Genomic DNA, 20,121 nt, shown 5'->3' with positions numbered 1-20,121 from the left:
TCCATGAATTTTTTTTTTACATTCGGTAAACATATTTCAATATAATTGGTCTTCTTTTTAATCCTATATCTTTTATTTTATGCATTTAAAAACCATTATTCTGAGAAGGGGTCCATGGGCTTCACCAGATTGCCAAAGGGATTGATGACACATAAAAAAGATTATGAACCACTGGACTAGAGCCTCCCTACCCTGTCATTAAGATTGAACAAAAAGGTCACAGAGTGAAACTGACCCCAAAGTCCTCAGGGCATGGACTTAACCGTCTTTCCAAATCACCCTAGGGAAAGGACTAAGACAGGGTAGAAAAGAGTCTACTTTCTCATTAGCTTTTACCTTCTGTAGAAGGAGAGTGGGAAGAAGGGATCCAGATAGTTGAATAGTTTCTGGTTTGGACTTTTAGATTTCTATTGCAACTCACAGAAGAATCTCATAGAAAACTGTTAACCCAATATAAAAGCAAATCCCGTAAAACCTCATTATATGACTTCACGGAATCATAGAATTTGAGAATGGGAAGGGATTTTAGCATCCATCTAGTCCAAATAATACTACAAAGGAATCTTCAGTATAACAAAGATGAAAACTTGGTCATATGCTTATGCTTCATTATCTCTAAAGTCCTTTTCTACTTTAAAGTCTGTGAGGCTCCCATAGGGGATGGGGTCTTGGATGAGGAACAGTGGGGTGGGACCTGGGCAGGAGCTATGGAAAACCATGCCATCCTGAGTTGGATAGAAGCCTAGAAAGTTAGAAGCAGCCTTGGCTACCATTTAGTCCAACCTCTTTCATTTTAGAGAAGAGAAAGTTACGAGGTTAGAACTAAGAATTGGTGAATTGGAAAGTGGCAATCCCATTATATCTGTGCAGTTTCTCAATTCCATTTTAAGCCTGGTATCTCCTGCACTGTGGCACCCAAATATCCACTTTTCCCTGCTTTAACATATGGGCTCTATATTTGGCTAATCAGGTATATTTTCTCAAATTCTCCCAGTCCCATTAACCCTTTCATCCTTCCTTGGAGGTGAGCTCACTCCAGAGGTATCAGATCCAGCCACAGTCCTCTTCCCACACCTTCCTTCCCAGGTGACTGTCCACTTGAGTTACCTTGTCTCTCTGTCACCTACCTAGCCTGTCCATTATCAAGAAGATTGAATAATCAAATCAGAAAGTGAAACTGACACAAAATCCTCAAGGTGTTGACTCGACCCTCTTTCCATATTACCCTGGGGAAAACAGCTAAGTCAGGGGCAGTGTGGTAGAAAGTACTCCACTTCCTCATTGGCATTTTATCCCCTGTTAAGTGAGAGTGTTGGGGGTAGTGAAGGTGAATGTAATCGTATGGTTTGTGATTCAGACTTTTATATTTCTGTTGTGGAAACTCATGGAAAGGCAAGCCAGTAAAATTCCATCATATAGTTATCCCTTCCATATCACTGGGGTTCAGTGCCTCTTGTGATCTGGAAAATCCTCATAAAATGTTTTGGCCCTCCCTTCATACCAGAGAAGAAGTCCATTGATATTATACAATACTATACATATATTTTATGCATTTCTGAGTTTCTAAACTTTTTCTGTGTCATCTGCTGGCCTTCATGTGTTATCTGTAGCTACCGCAAAACTCCCAAAAGATTCCCATTTAATTTCTCGTGCTAATCCTAGATATATCAAAACCTCAATGGGGAAAGTCGCAATGTAGAAAAGATAACTGTAAAATCTTTTGCTATTCATAGAATCACAGAATCACAGAATCTGAGAGGTGAAAGAGACCTCAGTGAACACATACCCAAACAGAACTGCCTTCCCCCCCCCCCATAGCATTCCTACCAAGTAGTCATTCAGACTCTGCTTAAAGACGTCCAAAGTGTGGAAATCACTCTCTGTTTAGGTAGTTTGTTAAATTTTGGGACAGCTCTAATTCTTAGGAAGTTTTTCTTAATATTGAGTTAAAATTTGCCCATTTGCCTCTTCCTCCTGATTCTTCCCTTTGGGGTCAAAGGAACAAATCTAGATTCTCCAAAGGTAGGTCAGATTTGGTTATATTGCAAGTCAAATTATAGCCCCCATCCATGCTGTAACCTACAAGGCATCTTTTGCAGCATCTCTGGCAACCCTTTAATGAGTTGTAGGCTTTGTCCCCCAACACCAGAATTAAAAGAGAGTTCTACAAGCTCAGTCTTACCTTCTATCCAGTCTTTCAAAGTGCCCTCTCATTATTTCCCTACACTCATGGTCTGCTTGGCCCAAAGCCATAGTTTCTATAAAACTGCCCCCTTCTCCTAAAGAAAGCCCTACGGGAATAAAAGAGATGCTAGAATCAGAGGTCTTAATGATGGAAGTTATAGACTGAAGCATACTTTTTTTTTTGGTTTTCTTTACTTTTCTTGAGTTTTTTGTCTATGTTTTCTTTCACAACAAGACTATTATGGATATGTTTTGCACGATTACACATGTATAACCTATATTGAACTGCTTGCTTTCTCGATGAGGGGAGGTGGGGAGGGAGAAAGAAAGATAATTTGGAACTCAAAGTTTTAAAAAATGAATGTTAAAGATTGCTTTTACATGTAACTGGGGAAAAATAAAATACTAAATGAAGCATAAAAATGGCATCAATGATGGAAGAGACAAAGGGAAGATGAAGATGAATAGAAAACTTTACTTTTACCTTTGGAAAATAGAAAAAGGTAACCTATTCCATTCACTCTTTTTTCTTCGAGGACAGAGAGACTGATTTGGTGTGACCAGTGTCTAGCCTTTGCTTTCTTTCCCAGTGGGGTAGGTCACCTTATTACTCCCCAAGTGGTAATTCTCAGTCCTGGGGGGCAATGTCCTCAGCCATGACTATGAAAAACAAAGCAAGCTAAAGTGATACTCTTGCTATTGATTTCCTTCCTTTCCATCTCCTCCCTCTGCTTTGAAAAAATGATCATTTGTCCCAGCAAATATATACTAAATACCTGGTATCTGTTAGTGCGTTAACATTAATACCCATGAGAGGCAGATTACTACAGCTCTAAAGGCCAGACCTACCTAGGCAGAAAGGGAGCATGAGAGTAAAAAGGCCTATATGGTATGATTTTAATGGGAGTATGCATGGATGATGGGGAGAAAGAGCTCTCCCAGAAGGATAACCTATTAACAAGGATTAATTTGTCTGATTAGCTCTGACCTAGAGGTAACAGAAAGTGCTCAGACTCATGCATGTTTTCAAATACTGTACAATTGAAATCACTCAAGAGCTGCCAAGCCAAGTGGATTTGATTACTTTCTTCCCTGTTGGCTAGTTTGTCTGGGAGATAATTGTAGAATTGCCATCTATGGTGCCCTTCTCCCCACTAGTTAGCCAAAAGCCTGCTAAAACATTTGGACCACGGGCCTTTTGGGAAAAGACTTTGTGCCTCTTAATGATGAAATTCTGTGGGCCAACAAAAGCAGCAGTTTTGATAATGATACTTCTAATTAGGTGCACTCCTAATTTCATGCCATTCTGTCTGAAGAGATATTTTTGTCCATTCTCTGGACTAGTTCCTGCTCCTGTATAAAAGCTTGAATAACTTAGATCTGTAGATCTTCCTCTTTTCCATCTCTGAAATGAGATGGGAAATGTCCAGCTCAGTGATGTTACCTCCGCAGAAATGCTGGGTGATGCCCTGGCTCTGGGACTCTTTGCCCGTATGACTCCTTCCCTTTCTCCTTTGATCCCAGGGTTCCTGACCCCTCAGTTAGAGGAATGCTGGTCCACCCATACAAGTTCAAAAAACCGCACAGTAGATGGTAAGGGATGGATCTAGAATTGACACTCAGCTGAGTTGTCAGAATTGCCGATGCATGGTCAATTTCCTGTAGTGTCAAAGTGGTGCATATTTTGAAAGGGGAGGGGAGGTTCTTGCAAGGAGGTTCTTCCCTCCTTATTTGACACTTCTCAAGGAGTTATGAAACTTGAAATGTTACTAGTAGGGGCCTGGATCTCTCCTTAGGTCAAAATTGTGGCTGTTCTGTGGCTCAGACCTCCCTTTAGAACATTCTCCCGTGACTCTTTTCTTTCACCTAATTATTAATTCTTTTGATATCTTCTTTCCATATGCACTTCCCTCTGGCATCCCCAAAGCAGTCTGGGGAAGTTTCTCCTGTGCTTCTTAATGTTGAGAGAATGAGCAGACCGTTGTGCATGATAATCTGCTCCTAGATTATGCAACTAATTACTTGCTAGACGAACTAGTTTGTCTCTTGGCTCCCTGCAGATTTCACCTGACCAAGGAGCCCTGCCAAATTCCTGTAGGGTCAGGTTAGAGGTCGTGGCCAAGCAATGGCCAGACTTGACAAGGGTAATCCATCTTTATCTGCAAGACGCAATGAGACTGGAGGTCCTGAAACTACAGCTGGTGGGGAGAGAGTGTGTGGAGATCAAAGTCAGTACTGGTCAGACTTATTCCATATTTATTCTCTGACACCAGCACCTCCTCTTTTCCTAGACAATGCCCCACTTCCTCGGGTCAGTGCTACCAATGAACTGTTCCTTCAAATATACTTTTGCTTGCCTGATATCTTAGTTGCTAATAAAATTGTATTGATTTCTGATAAACAAATACATAAATTTTGTGAGTTTTTACCATCTAGTTCAATTTGGACCCTTTAGATTTAGGTTGGAAAGTTTTTAGGAAGGGGACAAGCTGATACCCAGCAAGTGTTTGTCAGTCAATAAGCATCTAACTGCTTACTTTGTGTCAGGTAATGTAGCAAATGCATGGGATACAAAGAAAGGCAACATACTGTTCCTTCTCCTAAGGAGCTCACCGTCTAATGGGAAAGATAACATGCTCACAGCTAGGTATAAATGTGGTGCATTCAAGAGGAAGCCATGGAGGATAGCCAGTGAAAGGCCATAGTGTTGGGAGATGGAGGGTCATGTGGAAGGAATAGTAAGAAAGTCAGTGTAGCTGAATCTTAGCCTACATGGAAGAGAAACAGCATATGAAGACCAGAAAAGTAGGCAGGGCCTAGGTTATGAAAGGATTTAAAAGCCAAACTGAGGACTTCAAATTTGATCCTGGAGGTAATAGGGAGCTGCTGGAGTTTATTGAGAAGAGTATTGAAATGGTAAGATCTGGGCTTTAGGAAGATCTTTAGGGAATTCTTTGGGGAAAATAATCTTGGGTCCCCTAGAAAGGTCAAACTGGGAAGAGGAGGGGAAAAAAGCTTTGGTGTTTGCAGAAGGATGAGCCACATGTAAAACCTGTCTTGTCCCTCTATCTTAGAACTTCTCTTCTTTTCTCTTTTCTGGTGTTCCTCTACCTGATAGTATCTGGGGTGGGGGAAGAGAGCATAATGAGAGGTGAATCCCATACTTTGCCCTTTTCCTCATTATTATAGCTTACACACACACACACACACACACACACACACACACACACAACACACACACACACACAGAGCCATGGGACATTGAGGCTGGAGGGAAATTATTCCCCACCCACATTTCCCTTACAGTCTTTTAGTCATGGTATAGACGTAGGGGTGAAGTGACTTGTTCACAACAAAATGAGGTCTCTTACTCTTAATCTTGTTTTCCTTCTGTTTTACTTTTTGATATAGTATAGATACAAAAATAGATTCAAGAAGGGTTTAAGGAAGACCTGAGTTCAAATCTGGCCTCAGACACTTACTAGCTGTGTGACTTTGGGCAAGTCACTTAACCTCTGTTTGACCAGGAGGCATTGAGGTGGCTCAATGGATAGAGCACTGGGCCTGGAGTCAGGGAGACCTGAGTTCAAATCCAGCTTCAGACACCTACTAGCTGTGTGACCCTGGGCAAGTAACTTAACCTCCTTTTGCCTTAATCCACTGGAGAAGAAAATGACAAACTGCTCCAGCATCTTTGCCAAGAAAACCACATGGATAGTATGGTCCATGGGGTCAAGTAGAGTCAGACACCAAAGGGTTTAAGGAAATCTATATGTGATAGATCCGTAATAGGCTCTGAATAGAAACTAGAGATGTTTATGGTTTTATCCCTAACTTTTTTGAAACTGAAATAGAATAATCAGAGGCAATTAAGTAGTACAGTGGGCCAGGAGTTAAAAAGATCTGAGTTAAAATCTGGCCTCAGAAACTAACTAGCTGTGTAACTCTGGAACTGGGATTAGAAAGATCTGAATTCAAATGTGGCCTCAGACATTAAATTCGCTGTGTGACTCTGGGCAGGTCACTTAATCTCTCAGACTCAATTTCCTCAACTGTAAAATGGGGATAATAATAGCACCTACCTCCCAGTGTTATTGTGAAGACCAAATGAGATAAGATTTGTAAAGTACTTAGCACAATGCTTAGCACTTAGTAAGCACTTAATAAATGATTGTTTCCTTCCTTCCTTCCTTCCTTCCTTCCTTCCTTCCTTCCTTCCTTCCTTCCTTCCTTCCTTCCTTCCTTCCTTCCTTCCTTCCTTCTTTCCTTCCCTCCTTTCTTCCTGTCCCATAGCTCATCCTTTGGCATCTCAGTTAAGGACATTGCCCTGACCTAGTTGGCCTGGTCTAGGGTATCAGTTCCTATGCTTTGATAACTTAACCCAGCCCCATGGGCCCTCTGTGCAGTGCCAGGCCCAAATTCTCTCCAGTCTCAGTCCATTTTTCCAGTTCGGCAGGGCCTCTGAGCGCCGTGCTGTTTCATGCTGTTCTATGCACTTGCTTCTGTCCCTGTTCATCCTGATTGATGCTTCCAAGAAAGTCAGGGATAAAAAACCCTGATTGAAAAGCACTAATTACCCATCATTATTTTCCACGCTGTAATTTGTGTGGAATGAGATTTCAATCAGTTGTCCAAGATCAGCCTGGTTTTGACTAATCTTCCTAACTACAAGACACTTAATTACAGATTTCTCCCCTAGCTCCAGTGGGCACTGAACAGGCAGCCTCACACTCCAGAGCTTGTGTTTGCTTTGGGGTCATTTTTCAGCAAAGGGTCATGGAGGGGTCCCTGAAAGAGAAAGAAGGCGGGGGAATGGGGAGGGACACAATAGGCAGTGATAACTTCGGAGGAGACACAAGAAAGCTGTGCCTTGTGAGAGGCAATGAAGTAATGGAAAGCTTCAGACCTAACCTATTGGCCTTGTATTTATGCCAGGCTTATCTTCTGATTCTTTTTATCTCCAAATGGCCTGGACTGGAAGTCATGACACCTTCTCTGTCACACTGGCTATGTGACCTTAGGCAAGTCACTTTTGGTCTCAATTTCTTCATCTGTAAAAACTGGAGTGTTAGCTTAAGTCAACAGTTTTCAAACTAATTTGTTTTGGAATACTTTGGGTCTTGAACCATATTTATGAAATCTGTAAATATAGCTTGGGAAGGGGGGGCCTTAGAGACTCAATTTTTTTTTTAAAGCTTGGGCTTATGATTTTAGTGATATAGGGAATACCCAGTGAGGGCACCTTTTAGTCTTAGAAAATTACCTGGGGCATGAAGGAGGTCAAGTGACCTGCCCAGTGTCACAAACCATGTATGTGTCAGAGGCATGATTTGAACCCAGGCCTTCTTGACTCCTAAGTGGTTGACTGTCTTTAAGGATGATGATGATGATGGCTAGCATTATTATTAAAATCGAACTTTGAGGTTTGCAAAGCACTTTACCGATGTTATAAAATCTGATTCTTACAACAAACATGGGAACATGGGAATATAGGTGCTATTATTATTCCCATTTTACAAGTGATGGAACTAAGCCACAAAGAACTTAAATGACTTGGCTGGGGTCACACAACTAGTTAGAGTCTGAAGCAGGATTTGAACTTAAGTCTATCCTGACTGCAGATCCATCACTCCATCAGTGGATAGGGTGATACCATCTAGCTGCCTCTACAGGTATGGAATTCCCCCCTGGTAGGGGACAAAGGGATGTCAGGCAAAATTTAGCCCAAAATAGAGGAATTTGAGCTTATCTTCATACCAAACAATTCCACACACAAGTATTTTCATATTTAATACTTTAAAGGGGCAAATATCATTGGTAGTGAAATGATCTCACCAAAAGCCCTCTTCATGTCATTTGGAAGCCTAGCATTTCCTGAGATGCGGCTTGGGAGACACTGAACTGATATCCTACGTCTCTTCCAACTCTGAAATTCTATGTATGTTTCCACCATACTAGTGCATCTGTGGGGCAGTTAGGTGGTGCAGTGGGTAGAGTTCAAATCTGGCCTCAGATACTCACTAGCTATGTAACCTTGGGTAAACCACTTAATCCAGTTTCCCTCAGTATCCTCATTTATAAAATGAGCTGGAGAAGGAAATGGCAAACCATTCTAGTATCTTTACCAAGAAAAGCCCAAGTGGAATCACAAAAAATTGAACATGACTGAATAACAACAGAACAAAAACAACAAGAAGTGTGTCTGTCCTGTGTGTATTAATTGGAAAAAAGCTACAAGACGAAAGAACCATTCTCACAACGAAATAAATTACACAAGTATGAACAATACTACCAGTAATATGGGAATACCAGTGGTAGTACAATAAAGTAATGCATAAGATCATCAAAACTTTGAGGCCTCAGCTTTGCCATCTGCACCACCAAGAAGAGCCTCCTGTCCCATCCTTGCTATAGTTAATAGTTATAAGTGATAGGGAGTGCCTGGGATGGTAACTGAAGCAGAGGGGAAAGTCATGATGATGAGGGATGCTGCCTGAGGTTCAGTGAATCACAGATGCTGAATCAGATGGGACCTTGGAAGACCCTCTGATCCAACCACCTCAGTTTTACATCAGGAGGAAACTGAGGCCTGGAGAGGCTAAAAGTGCATTGCCCAAGGCCACAAAGGTAGCAGAGATGATTTAAACCAAGGTCCTCTAATTTCAAATTGAGTGTTCTTTCTGCTGTACTATGGAGTTAAGACATGACATAAAGACATGAAAAGTTAAACAAGAAGTTTAAAAAGTTAAACAATAATAAAAGAAATCAGTGATAATATTTTCTCTATCCATTGTTCAAGGTCTGCTCTTTTCATATGTTATAAAATGTCTTCCTGGGCTATTTCTGTATATGGCAATTTTTTTTTCTGAATTCAGAAATCTTCTTGACCATCTATAGACCTCTTTTGGTCTCTATCAATCAATCAAGGATTACTTTGTGACATCTCCTAAACAACAAATTGTCTTGTGTGGTTTATTTATTGTAACATTATTTAACATTTCAAGTCTGGATTTATCAATTAAAAATAGTTTTACATTAAAAATAGTGCCTTAAACATTTACAAAGTTCTTTCCATACATTATCTTATTTGGTTCTCATAATAATCCTGTGAGATAGAGGCTCTTCTTATTCCCAGTTTGCAGATGAAGAAACCGAGATCCAGAGAGCTGCCAAAGGTCTTACAGCTAGTAAGTGTCTAAGACAGGTTTCAAGGCCAGGTCTTCTTGATTCTAAGAATGTGTACTATCCACTATGTCAAACAACTGGTCTTTACTCCCTTCCCAATTCAATGGCAAACTCCCCGAGGGCAAGAACTTTCAATCAGGTTAGCATTCTTTATATTCCTCACAGCACCTGTCACTGGGTCTTGTACACAGTCAGTTAGCAATAAATACATGGGGTTGATCAGATTGTCTTTCTATCTTGCCTCCATGTTGTTGTTCAGTCTTGTCCGATTCTTTGTGACCCCATGAACCACGGCACGCCAGTACTGTCCATGGGGTTTTCTTGGCAAAGATACTGGTGTGGTTTGCCATTTACTTCTCCAGTGGATTAAGGCAAACAGAGGTTATGTGACTTGCCTAGGGTCACATAGCTAGTAAGTCTCTGGGGCTGGATTTGAACTCAGATCTTCCTGACTCCAGGCCCAGTACCCTATCCACTGAGCCACTTAGCTGCCTCCATCATGCCACCAAGTCACTCAATAAACATTTATCAAGTACCTGCTATGTGCCAGGCACTAGATTTAGCACTGGAGAGACAAGGAATGGCAAAAGACAGTCCCTGACCTCAGGGAGCTTATGGTCTAATGCGAAAGACAACATGAAAATTATGTAAAATGAAATATGTAAAACATATATACAAAAATATGTATTAAATGTATACACACATATATAGTTGTGTGCATATATATGTATATGTAGCTACACATGCATACATACCTATGTATATATGTGTATATATACATACACGCACATATATATGTGTGTGTATGTGTGTATGTATATTATATATATATACATATATATATACATATATATATATATACACACACACACACGTATACATATATATGATAAATTGAAGAAAATAAACAGGAGCCAGCCAAATTGAGAACAGAATCCTGAAGCTATGGAATGAGACAGAAGAGATCCTGTCACTCTCAGTTTGGAATTAAGACACTTGAGATTCCTATGAAGTCATCCCCCTGTTCCCATCTCAAACCAAACCTCTCCAGCCTTCATTTCCAGGGTTCATTCTAAGAATCCTGCCAGAGCAGTGATGCCTGAGGGTAAGATACTTCACCCTAAGGAGACCTCTTTCTAGGAGCCCAGAGGGATGAGACGAATAGGTTGGGCATGGTGGGGTAGGGGGAGAGGCAGTATTGGTTAGGATGTTGGTAAAAATCTGGGTCAGGGTAGGTCTATCAATATGTAGCTCAGATCTAGTTACAAGATGGATCAAAAGGAAAACAATACCCCTGGGGGCTTAGGCCACAGAATATTGCTCTTACAAAAGGCAGCTCTGACTCTGGCCTCGAGTCCCTCCCCTCAAAAGAGTCAATTTTCATTGATCCATTTTGGAACTGGACTCCAGCCAGGAATGCACAATGGACCTGATATGACCCACTTCTCCCCAGAGTGAGGACAGCATTTTGAAACCAATCCCCTCCTCCTCCCTTTCCTGGCCTTGCCTCCCACCACCACCTCAGAGACACTGAAAGAATTTCTGGATGCAGCATAAGAGGCGTTCCTTGGCCAATCCAATCCCTCTGACTTTCGTCTCTCATCAGCTTCTTCTCATGTACTGTCTACTTCTATATGCTATCACCCAAAATTAATTTAGTTATGAAATTTGGCAATGTTAAGAAGAGAGCTCACCAAAAAAGAGTAACAACTGGGAAAATATTAGGTAGCAAGAAGAAAATAAAGGTCAAGTGGGATCAGGATGGAAATTTTTTTCTTGGTCCTTAACTTCATGGTAGCAAAAAAAAAATGTCCAGAGTTGGTCACATCTCTAGGGGCAGCTACATGGCATAGTGGATAGGGTACCAGACTTGGAATTAAGAAGATCTGAATTCAAATCCTGCCTCAGACATTTCCTAGTCATATGGCCTTGGGCAAGTCACATAACCTCTGCTTGCCTCAGTTTCCTCATCTATAAAATGGGGATAATAATAACACCTGTATCCCAAGGTCATTGTGAAGATCAAATAAGATGATGTATGTAAGGTGCTTTGCAAACCTTAATGAGGTATAGAAATGGTAGTTATGATGATGATAATTTTGATGATGTCACTTCAGTTTCTTCCAGGCTAGTTGGGTGGCTTAACATAATTGTCCTCTTCCTTAGCCTTACTGTTAATAATTCATTTGTGGCACTATGACCCAGTCTAGCTGCTATCTACAATATGGAAAGAGATTTGGGAGAAGGTGGCAGAAAAGTTTACTACCGAGACAGGAAGAATCACTTGTTAAAAGAGGGACTAGTCTAAATTGGAAGCACCCATCATCACCCAGACCCAACCAAACGCTCATTTTGAAGATTTTGGTATCTTGGAAACCTCTTCCTTTGGTCCTTTGCAACAGGCCCTGACCAACTGCTCCTCCACCATGAATACTCTCATGCCCTAGAGTTTAGGTCCTTTTCAACAAATACTTACCTTCCTCAGAGTCTGAGGCTTCAAGGTGCTTTAAAGTCCAATGCCTCAGTCACACTTGATTGGAATACTTAAATCTCTCTTATAAGGCAAGAAAACTTAGTAGTCCCTGCTTTGAGATAAGCTTAAATCTACCTGAGACATTAAAAGAAGGCACACATTTACACATCCCAGTAGGGCTGGGAGGAAACATAATGTGGTGAAATCCAGTGGATTTTGAAGCCAAGGACATGGATCTTGAATCCTAGCTTAGCTGCTTGCTGCCCAGGTGACCTTGGTAGATATATCCCCTTTCCATGCCTCTTCTTTTTTCCCACCTGAGGGACTGAGCTACAAGAGGCAACCTGGAGTAGTGGATGGAGTGCAGAATTTGGAGTCAGGGAGACCTGGATTCAAATTCCTCCTCCCTTACCTTCTAGCTACAGCAAATTAGCCAACCTCAGTTTTTGCATCTGGTAAAATGAGGGGGTTGGAATCAATGGTTTCTAAGATTCCTTCCAGTTCTAAATCCATTAATTCTGAGATTTCTAAGATCCTTTCCAGCCTGGGATCCTAAGACTGGCTACCTTGGCCAGCTCACTCCAGTCGGAGGAGATAGAATTTGGCCGACTCCCCAGCTGTCACACACAGTCTCTCTCTCTCTGCATAGCCCTTGTGCTGTGTGTAATTCTAGAAATCTCAGGACAGGAAGGGGCTCTCTGGGGTAAAGGCAGGGCTAAAAAATGGTCACGAAAATGGCAAAGTGAGTAGAAAGAATGACCTCAGAGGAGACACTAAGGAAATGAAATGCTTAGACCCCCCCAACCCCCAACATCCTCAAGTCCATGACTCAGGCACCAAAATAGAAGCCCAGCTTCCCTGCCAGCTCCGAGGAAAGCGGGATCAAATTTGCTTCCTTTTCATTCTCGAGGTCACCAGAACTCAATTAACATGTCTGGCATTTTCTGTGCAGGATGGAGGCGGGGCTTACTGAGCCAAATCTGCATAGAAGGTGGGAGCTTGGGTGTACTGGTACTACCCTTGGGTTTCCTGCTGCTCTTCTCCTAGGTCTAAAAGAAAGGGTAAACATTCAGGATGGAGAAAGGGAAGATTGCTGGGTGTATGTTTAAAGGCAAAGCTACAAAAACCTAGCTTACTCTGAGCCCTTTTCCTCACTATGACTACTCATCAGAAGACCAGAGAGGGGTAATGAGGTAAACATCCTTCCCTCGTTGTCCTTTGCAGGGACCATGTGGTGGGTCTTTGTCCAATTTCCTCTGGTCAGTTGCCCACATCACCTAATGACTGGGAGAGCTCATGGGTTGCTTACCCTATTTCACCCAAGAGAGTGATGGAAACAGATGTGGGTGAAAAGAAAGTCTCAGCAAAGACTGGTGTTCTGCTTATTTCTCCAGCAGGATGATTTTATTCTCTCCAAAGGCTGATCAGCAGAACTTGAAGCAATAAAACAATGTGGATTGTTTGTACAACTCTCAAAAAGCTTGTATCTTTCCCTGTGGGTTTTTTTCCAGTTCTTTTCCTGTACATAGTAGGTTCTAAATACCTGTACATAGTACTAAGTAAAGGTTCAATTGGATTGTCTGATTCCCATGTCTCATTCATCTTTATATCTCCCACATTGCCAAATACTGTGCTTCAACTGGGAAGGCACCCAATTAATTAATTCATCAATGAAAAAAAAATAAAGTGTACCCAGTCAACTTGCAATGCCCTGAGCTAATAGAAGGAAGCAGTGGTATGGATTATCCCGAAGAGCAGATAATAGCCAAATTATCATTATGTAATTCTTTCCCATCAGATTTACCTTCCTAATTAGGCTCTGTTCAGGCTGATATTAAAATGTTTGCATTCCCTGAGTACACACAGTCAGAAGAGGCCTCAGGGATCACTTGGTCCAACCCATACCTGAGACATGAATCTCTTCTTCAGCATCTCTGCTGCTGGTTTCTGTCAGAGCGATTGCTAGAGGAAGGGAAGAGGATGCTCTCCACCTTGCCACTAGCCTAGATCAGCTTTCATTGACTCTCGGGATCATAGATCAGAGCTGAAGGGAACTCGGAGGTCATCTAGTCCAAGCCTTTTATTTTACAGATAGGGAAACTGAGGCCAGAGAAGGGAAGTGACTCGTGTAGGGTCACACACCTAATAAGTGGCAGAGCCAGGATTCAAACTCAGGTGAGCTAATGCTAAATCTGGTACCCTTTCCACTTTAGGATAACAGAGGAAGAAAAGGCAAAGACAGTGCCTGGGGTAGAGATGGGCTGAGTTGGCTGTTGGTGAGTGGGGGCCAGCATTGGCCAGTGCAGTTATGGCAGAAAGAGGGATGTGTGTGTGTGTGTGTGTGTGTGTGTGTGTTGTGTGTGTGTGTGTGTGTGGTGTATGCGTGACATGAGTACCTCAGGTTAGGCAGTTCCTGGGAGAGTAGGCAAGAGAATAACCTACCTCACCTGGTGAAAAAGTACCAGGAAAGGGGCATGATTGGCCCATGCCTCTGGAGATGGGGAAATGTCAGTCCTTTAAGCCAAGGTAGCTGGCCAGTTAGTAGCTGTGTCCCCACAAAAGTTCTTATTCTAAGATGACTGCAAAAGACTCATGATGGAAAATGCTATCTACAACTAGAGAAAGAACTTTGGAATCTGAATGCGGATGGAAGCATAGTATTTGCTCTCCTTTTCCTTTGTTGTTTTGTTTCGTTTCTTCTTTCACGTGGTTTCTCCCATTAGCTCTAATTTTTCTTTACATCGTGACTAATATGAAAATATGTTTAATATGAATGCATAAGTAGAGCCTATATCAGATTGCTTGCCGTCTTGGAGAGGGTAGAGGAGAGAGAGGGGGAGAAAATCTTAAAATCTGATGGAATTGAATGTTGAAAACTAAAAATAAATAAATTAATTTTAAAAATTCTTATCATTACCTGCATTTCCAAGCTTTGGTATCATGGGATAAAGACCTAGATTCATCAGCAAAGTTGAGACCCTAAGAAAAAATTGCTCCTGTTGTGCCACCTTAATGCTGCATTCCCCTGGGGTCTGTGATGGAAAGCACACATAAGGACTTGGAGAAGCCTGATCCATCTAATCTAAGAATAAAAAGGAAAACAAGTGAGTTGGGTCTAAAATAACTGAAGGCATCAGTTCATGAATTATCAATTACCAGGTGATATCAGGCAGCCTCCAAACACCCTTCTAAGGCTGGGGCTGATTATCCAAAGCTCATGTTCAGTGGCTGGTAAGCTTGATGACTACTAATAAGCTCAATCTCTTTGTGGGCCCATTAGTTTGGCTCTGCTCTGTAGCTATAAACTATCCTTCCAGCCCTGACTAGCTCACTTGAAAAGTTGTTGTTCAGTCATTTTAGTTGTGTCAGACTATTCGTGATGCCATTTGGCAAGGATACTGGAGTGGTTTGCCATTTCCTTCTCCAGCTCATTTTACAGATGAGGAAACTGAGGCAAACAGGGTTAAGTGACTTGCCCAGGGTCACACAACTAGTAAGTATTTGAGGCTGGGCTTGAACTCCAGAAGATGAGTCTTCCTGACTCCAAGATGGGCATTCTATCCACTGAGCCCCCTATCTGCCCTTGAAAAGGAATACTGATATTCATAGAAGGAACTGGGTAAGGGTGTAGCAAGATCAGAGCAAAGAGGCTACCATAATTGGGAGGTGGGTGGGGAAGCTTCTAACAGATTTAACTTACTCCACTGATCTTGGGAGCAGAGTTCATTATCATATATGAATTATAGTATATATTATTCAGTATAGTTGGGAATGGAGATTCTGGTTAATCAAATATTCTAGTTAACAGAGTGATCATGAAAAATAATTTCCAAAGAATTAGAATGCAATAGGTTGCAAGTTAGTAGACAATAAAATGACCTTGAAAAGCAGCTTAGTAAGTGTTTAGAATGCTCAACTAGGTGTCAATAAGACCCAGGTTCAAGTCTCACTTCTGAAACATAACCTCCTGGGCAAACAAGCCATTTAAACTCTCCATGCCCTGGCAGATTCTCTAAGACTATATAAGTTATTGCTGATATGATTTGGTGGGGGGAATTTCTTCACTGAAAGTTGTCAACATCAGTGCAATCATTAGTTTGATTTTTAAAAAAAATTGATTTAGTACTAAAGTGCTATTGTTAGAAAACTGGGGGCAGCTAAGTGGCTCAGTGGATAGAGCACCAGCCCTGGAGTCAGGAGGAACTGACTTCAAATCTGGCCTCATACACTTACTAGCTGTGTAATCCTTGACAAGGAACTTAACCCTGATTGCCAAGAAAGAAAGAAAGAAAGAAAGAAAGAAAGAAAGAAAGAAAGAAAGAAAGAAAGAAAGAAAGAAAGAAAGAAAGAAAGAAAGAAAGAAAGAAAGAAAGAAAGAAAGAAAGAAAGAAAGAAAGAAAGAAAGAAAGAAAGAAAGAAGAAAGAAGAGAGAGAAAGGAAGGAAGAAAGGAAAGAAGGAAGGAAGGAAGAAAGTAAGAAAGGAAGGAAGGAAGGAAAGAAGGAAGGAAGGAAGGAAAGAAGGAAGGAGAAAGGGAGGAAGAGGAAGGAAAGAAGGAAGGAAGGAAGGAAAGAGGGAAGGAAGAAAGGAAGGAAGGAAGAAAGGAAGGAAGAAAGGAGAGAAGGAAGGAAAAGAAAGAAAAAATGTAGAAAGAAATTGTTTTGATGAACCAAGATCTTGGAGCTGCAGCCTTAGATCTGTAGTGAAATTGTATTGCACTTGGTATACATCTGTGTTCCTGCTTTAGAATCAGCTCTGAATTGTGGAAAGGACACTGGCTTTCTAGTCAGAGGTTGTTGTTGTTCAGTTGTTTCAGTGGTGTTTGACTCTTCATGACCCCATTTGGGGTTTTCTTGGCAGAGATCCTGGAGTGGTTTGCCATTTCATTCTCCAGCTCATTTTACAGATAAGGAAACTGAGGTAAACAGGGTGAAGTGACTTGCCCAGGGTCACAAGCTAGGAAGTGTCTGAGGCCAAATTTGAACTCCAGAGTCTTCCTGATTTTCAGGCCTGGAGATCTATCCACTGTGCCACCTAGTTGCTCCAGAGTTCAAATCTTGCCTCTGGCACTTTATACTTGGGTATCCTTGGCAAGTCACTTAACTTTCCTGGTCTTTCCAGTTCTTTCCTTCCTCCCTTCCTTCCTTCCTTCCTTCCTTCCTTCCTTCCTTCCTTCCTTCCTTCCTTCCTTCCTTCCTTCCTTCCTTCCTTCCTTCCTTCTTCCTTCCTTCCTTCCTCTTTTTCTTTTTCTTTCTTTTTTGCAAGGATCTTTACGTATAGTTTATTTTTAAAAACAACTATAATTATATTTTAAAACTAAGCAAATATGCAGCATACAGAGATCCTGATGTATAGATTAGTGGACCCTGTTTCTATTTGAGTTTGATATTTCATTTGTAAAATTATGGGGGTGGACTAGATAGTTCTGAAGTCTTTTTCAGGTTAAGATCTAGGAGCCTATGTGCCCTGGCTGTGACACTTATACAGTTTCTGGGCTAGTTACTTCATCGTTCTCAGCCTCAGTTTCCTCATTTGGAAACTTGGATCATAATTTGTATTGTCTACCTCATAGGATTGTTGCAAGAAAAATGTCTTGTAAAATTTAAAAGTGTTATAGAGACATAAGTTACTTTATTATTATTGTGAATGATAAAATGAAATGATTCTATTTGATCCATTAGCAGGAATATATGGTATAGTCTTCTCGGCAATCCCAGAATACCACCAATCAAATAATACAGAGCACATCTCTTTCTATGCCAATGCCAGGGACCTAGTCTATACTCAATTGCGCCCTTGCCATACCCCTTACAGGACCCAGGTCCTGGCTTATTTCCATAGGTGACTCCTTTTGCCCTCTCTCCACAGGCTGCTGAATAGGATGTCCGCAGAAGAGCGGCACCTCACCTCCAGCTGTGGCTCCTTTATCAAGACAGAGCCTTCCAGCCCATCCTCGGGCATCGATGCTATCAGCCACCACAGTCCCAGCGGCTCTTCTGACGCCAGCGGTGGTTACGGCCTGGCCATGGGTCATCCCAATGGCCTGGACTCACCTCCCATGTTCAATGGCACAGGCCTGGGTGGCACTCCCTGCCGCAAGCGCTATGATGACTGTGCCAGCGCCATCATGGAAGACTCACCCACCAAGTGCGAGTATATGCTAAATGCCATCCCCAAGAGGCTCTGCCTGGTGTGTGGGGACATAGCTTCTGGCTACCACTACGGAGTAGCTTCCTGTGAAGCCTGCAAAGCTTTCTTCAAGAGGACAATTCAAGGTACAGTGATGTCTTTGTGTTTGTCCTCAAACATGAGGCTGCATGGGAAATAGAGATGTTGCAGAATCTGGGAAAGTCAAGAGCTGTAAAGGGTTACCATAGAGAAGGGGCATTAGACTGTTCTGCTTGGCCTTCAAAGACACAAGAGCCATGGATGGGAGTGGTAGAGAGGAGAGCTTGGCTTGATATACAGGAAAATTTCCTAACCATGAGAGTTGATCAAAAGAAGCATAAGCTGTCTCAGGTAATCATGGGTTCCCTGTTACTGGAGGCCTTCAGGCAAAGGCTGGACGGTCGCTTGTTGGTGATATTGTCAAGGGAACTCTTGTTTCTCTTCCCACTTGGTGATTTTTGGTTCTTCCTCTGCTGGTGGTTTGGGACAAGCCACTGCATCTTGGGGATCAGGAGGCAGGGAACAGTACGGGATGGCTGACAGACTGCTGAACTTTCACATTGAGCTTGGAATCATGGAACCTGTATTTGAATACCAGCTCTACGATTTATTACTTTTGTGACTAGAGTCACTTAATCTTTCTTGGACCTCAGTTTCCTCATCTGTAAAATAAAGAGGTTGGACCAGATGACCTCTGAGGCCCCTTCCAGCATTATATCTATAATCCTATTATCCTTCAACTCTAAAATTCCAAGTCTCATTGTCAACTATGTAATAATAATAATAATATATATATATATATATATATATAATATGTATAATCCTTAATTTCAAGCAATTGCATCTTGAAAATGAAGATGCATGCACAGATAAAACATATCAAGAGCACACATGTATATCTAAGCATATTTATCAGTGCAACTAAAAGATACATCCAGATTGTGACAGATATTGGGATGATAGATGTAAAGCACTTTGAAAATTTTAAAGGACTATATAAAAAGGCTAGATATGATGATTGCCATTACTATCGACACATATGTATGTGTGTCTATGGCAGCAAATGCTCACAGATATGCAAAATAACTCTGTAATTAGAAAAACTATTTCTATTCATCCTGAAAGGGCAGAAATATTGAATTTACAAGGTCCTTTACTTTATATAATTGATGAGTTCCTGAAAATGTTACATGAAAATTGAATTTTTGTAAACTGAATCACGTTTTAATTGCCACAGGGAAGCTCACTATTTTCAGGACTTCTGTTAAATCCTTTTGTAAATGAAGATCTTCCAATTAATTTATCTAATAAAATTGCATTTTCACATGTTGGATTTACTTAAAAAAAGGTCAGGGGGCAAACGTCTTTGGGTACACATAGTTTGTGTTATGTATATGGGTAGTGCTTCATTTTCATATTATTTCTATCATACTTCTACCTCTGACATATACTGAATGTGTGAACCTGGGTTAGTCACTTCAGGGCCCCTGACAATTCTCTTAGATCTAAGTTACAGAGAAGATGCTAACCTACAATGGAAGAAGGAATTTTCTCACCTAGGATTTCCTTATATCAATGAAATCACAGATTTGGTCACTACTTTTAGGTATAAAAGTTTAAAGTTGTTTTTTAGGCAAGTCAATTTCCATAACTCTTGAGTAACTAAATAGATTTAGTTTAAGTTTTCTAAATTCTAAGACAGAAGGCAGAGATATGAGCAGGCCCAATTTCAGCCTGAAAAAAAGTGGAGGTTAGTGGGAAGTAATCTCAGACAGGAATCAGCAAGTAGGAAAAGCAGGCTGTCTTGAGAATCTGTAAATACATTTAATTATTTGCTACCACGAATAAGATAATGATCTCTGCTTAGAAGTCAATCTTGAACTCTTCCTTATAAAATATTCCCACTGCCAGTGCAGATGGACAGTTGGGATAATGACAGAAATCAGTATTTAACAGGTCAGGACTGAGAAATGAATTTTGAAAGAGTTAAGAAACCCTCCCTTGTAGACCGGGTTGCTCTTAATATCAGTTATCTTTTCAGTTTATTATTGACTAAATTGACACAGGGCAGTAGGCACCATATAGAAGTGGAGAATGTTGGAGCCATAAATCC

The 20,121-nt window shown here is 41.2% G+C and overlaps 1 protein-coding gene across 1 annotated transcript in view; it reads left to right on the top strand.

Moving 5' to 3' along the window:
• Positions 1 to 20,121, top strand: part of ESRRB (estrogen related receptor beta) — a 238,126-nt gene that overhangs the window by 151,813 nt on the left and 66,192 nt on the right. Inside the window, exon 2 of the mRNA XM_020986520.1 lies at positions 17,709 to 18,115. Coding sequence (XP_020842179.1) covers positions 17,709 to 18,115 — 407 coding nt within the window. The remainder of the gene's footprint in view (positions 1 to 17,708; positions 18,116 to 20,121) is intronic.

The sequence above is a fragment of the Phascolarctos cinereus genome, unplaced genomic scaffold (genome assembly GCF_003287225.1).
Source record: "Phascolarctos cinereus isolate Bilbo 61053 unplaced genomic scaffold, phaCin_HiC Scaffold_3;HRSCAF=262, whole genome shotgun sequence".
NCBI lineage: Eukaryota > Metazoa > Chordata > Mammalia > Diprotodontia > Phascolarctidae > Phascolarctos > Phascolarctos cinereus.
The sequence above is the reverse complement of the archived record's forward strand: the minus strand, read 5'-3'. Positions and strand labels throughout refer to the sequence as shown.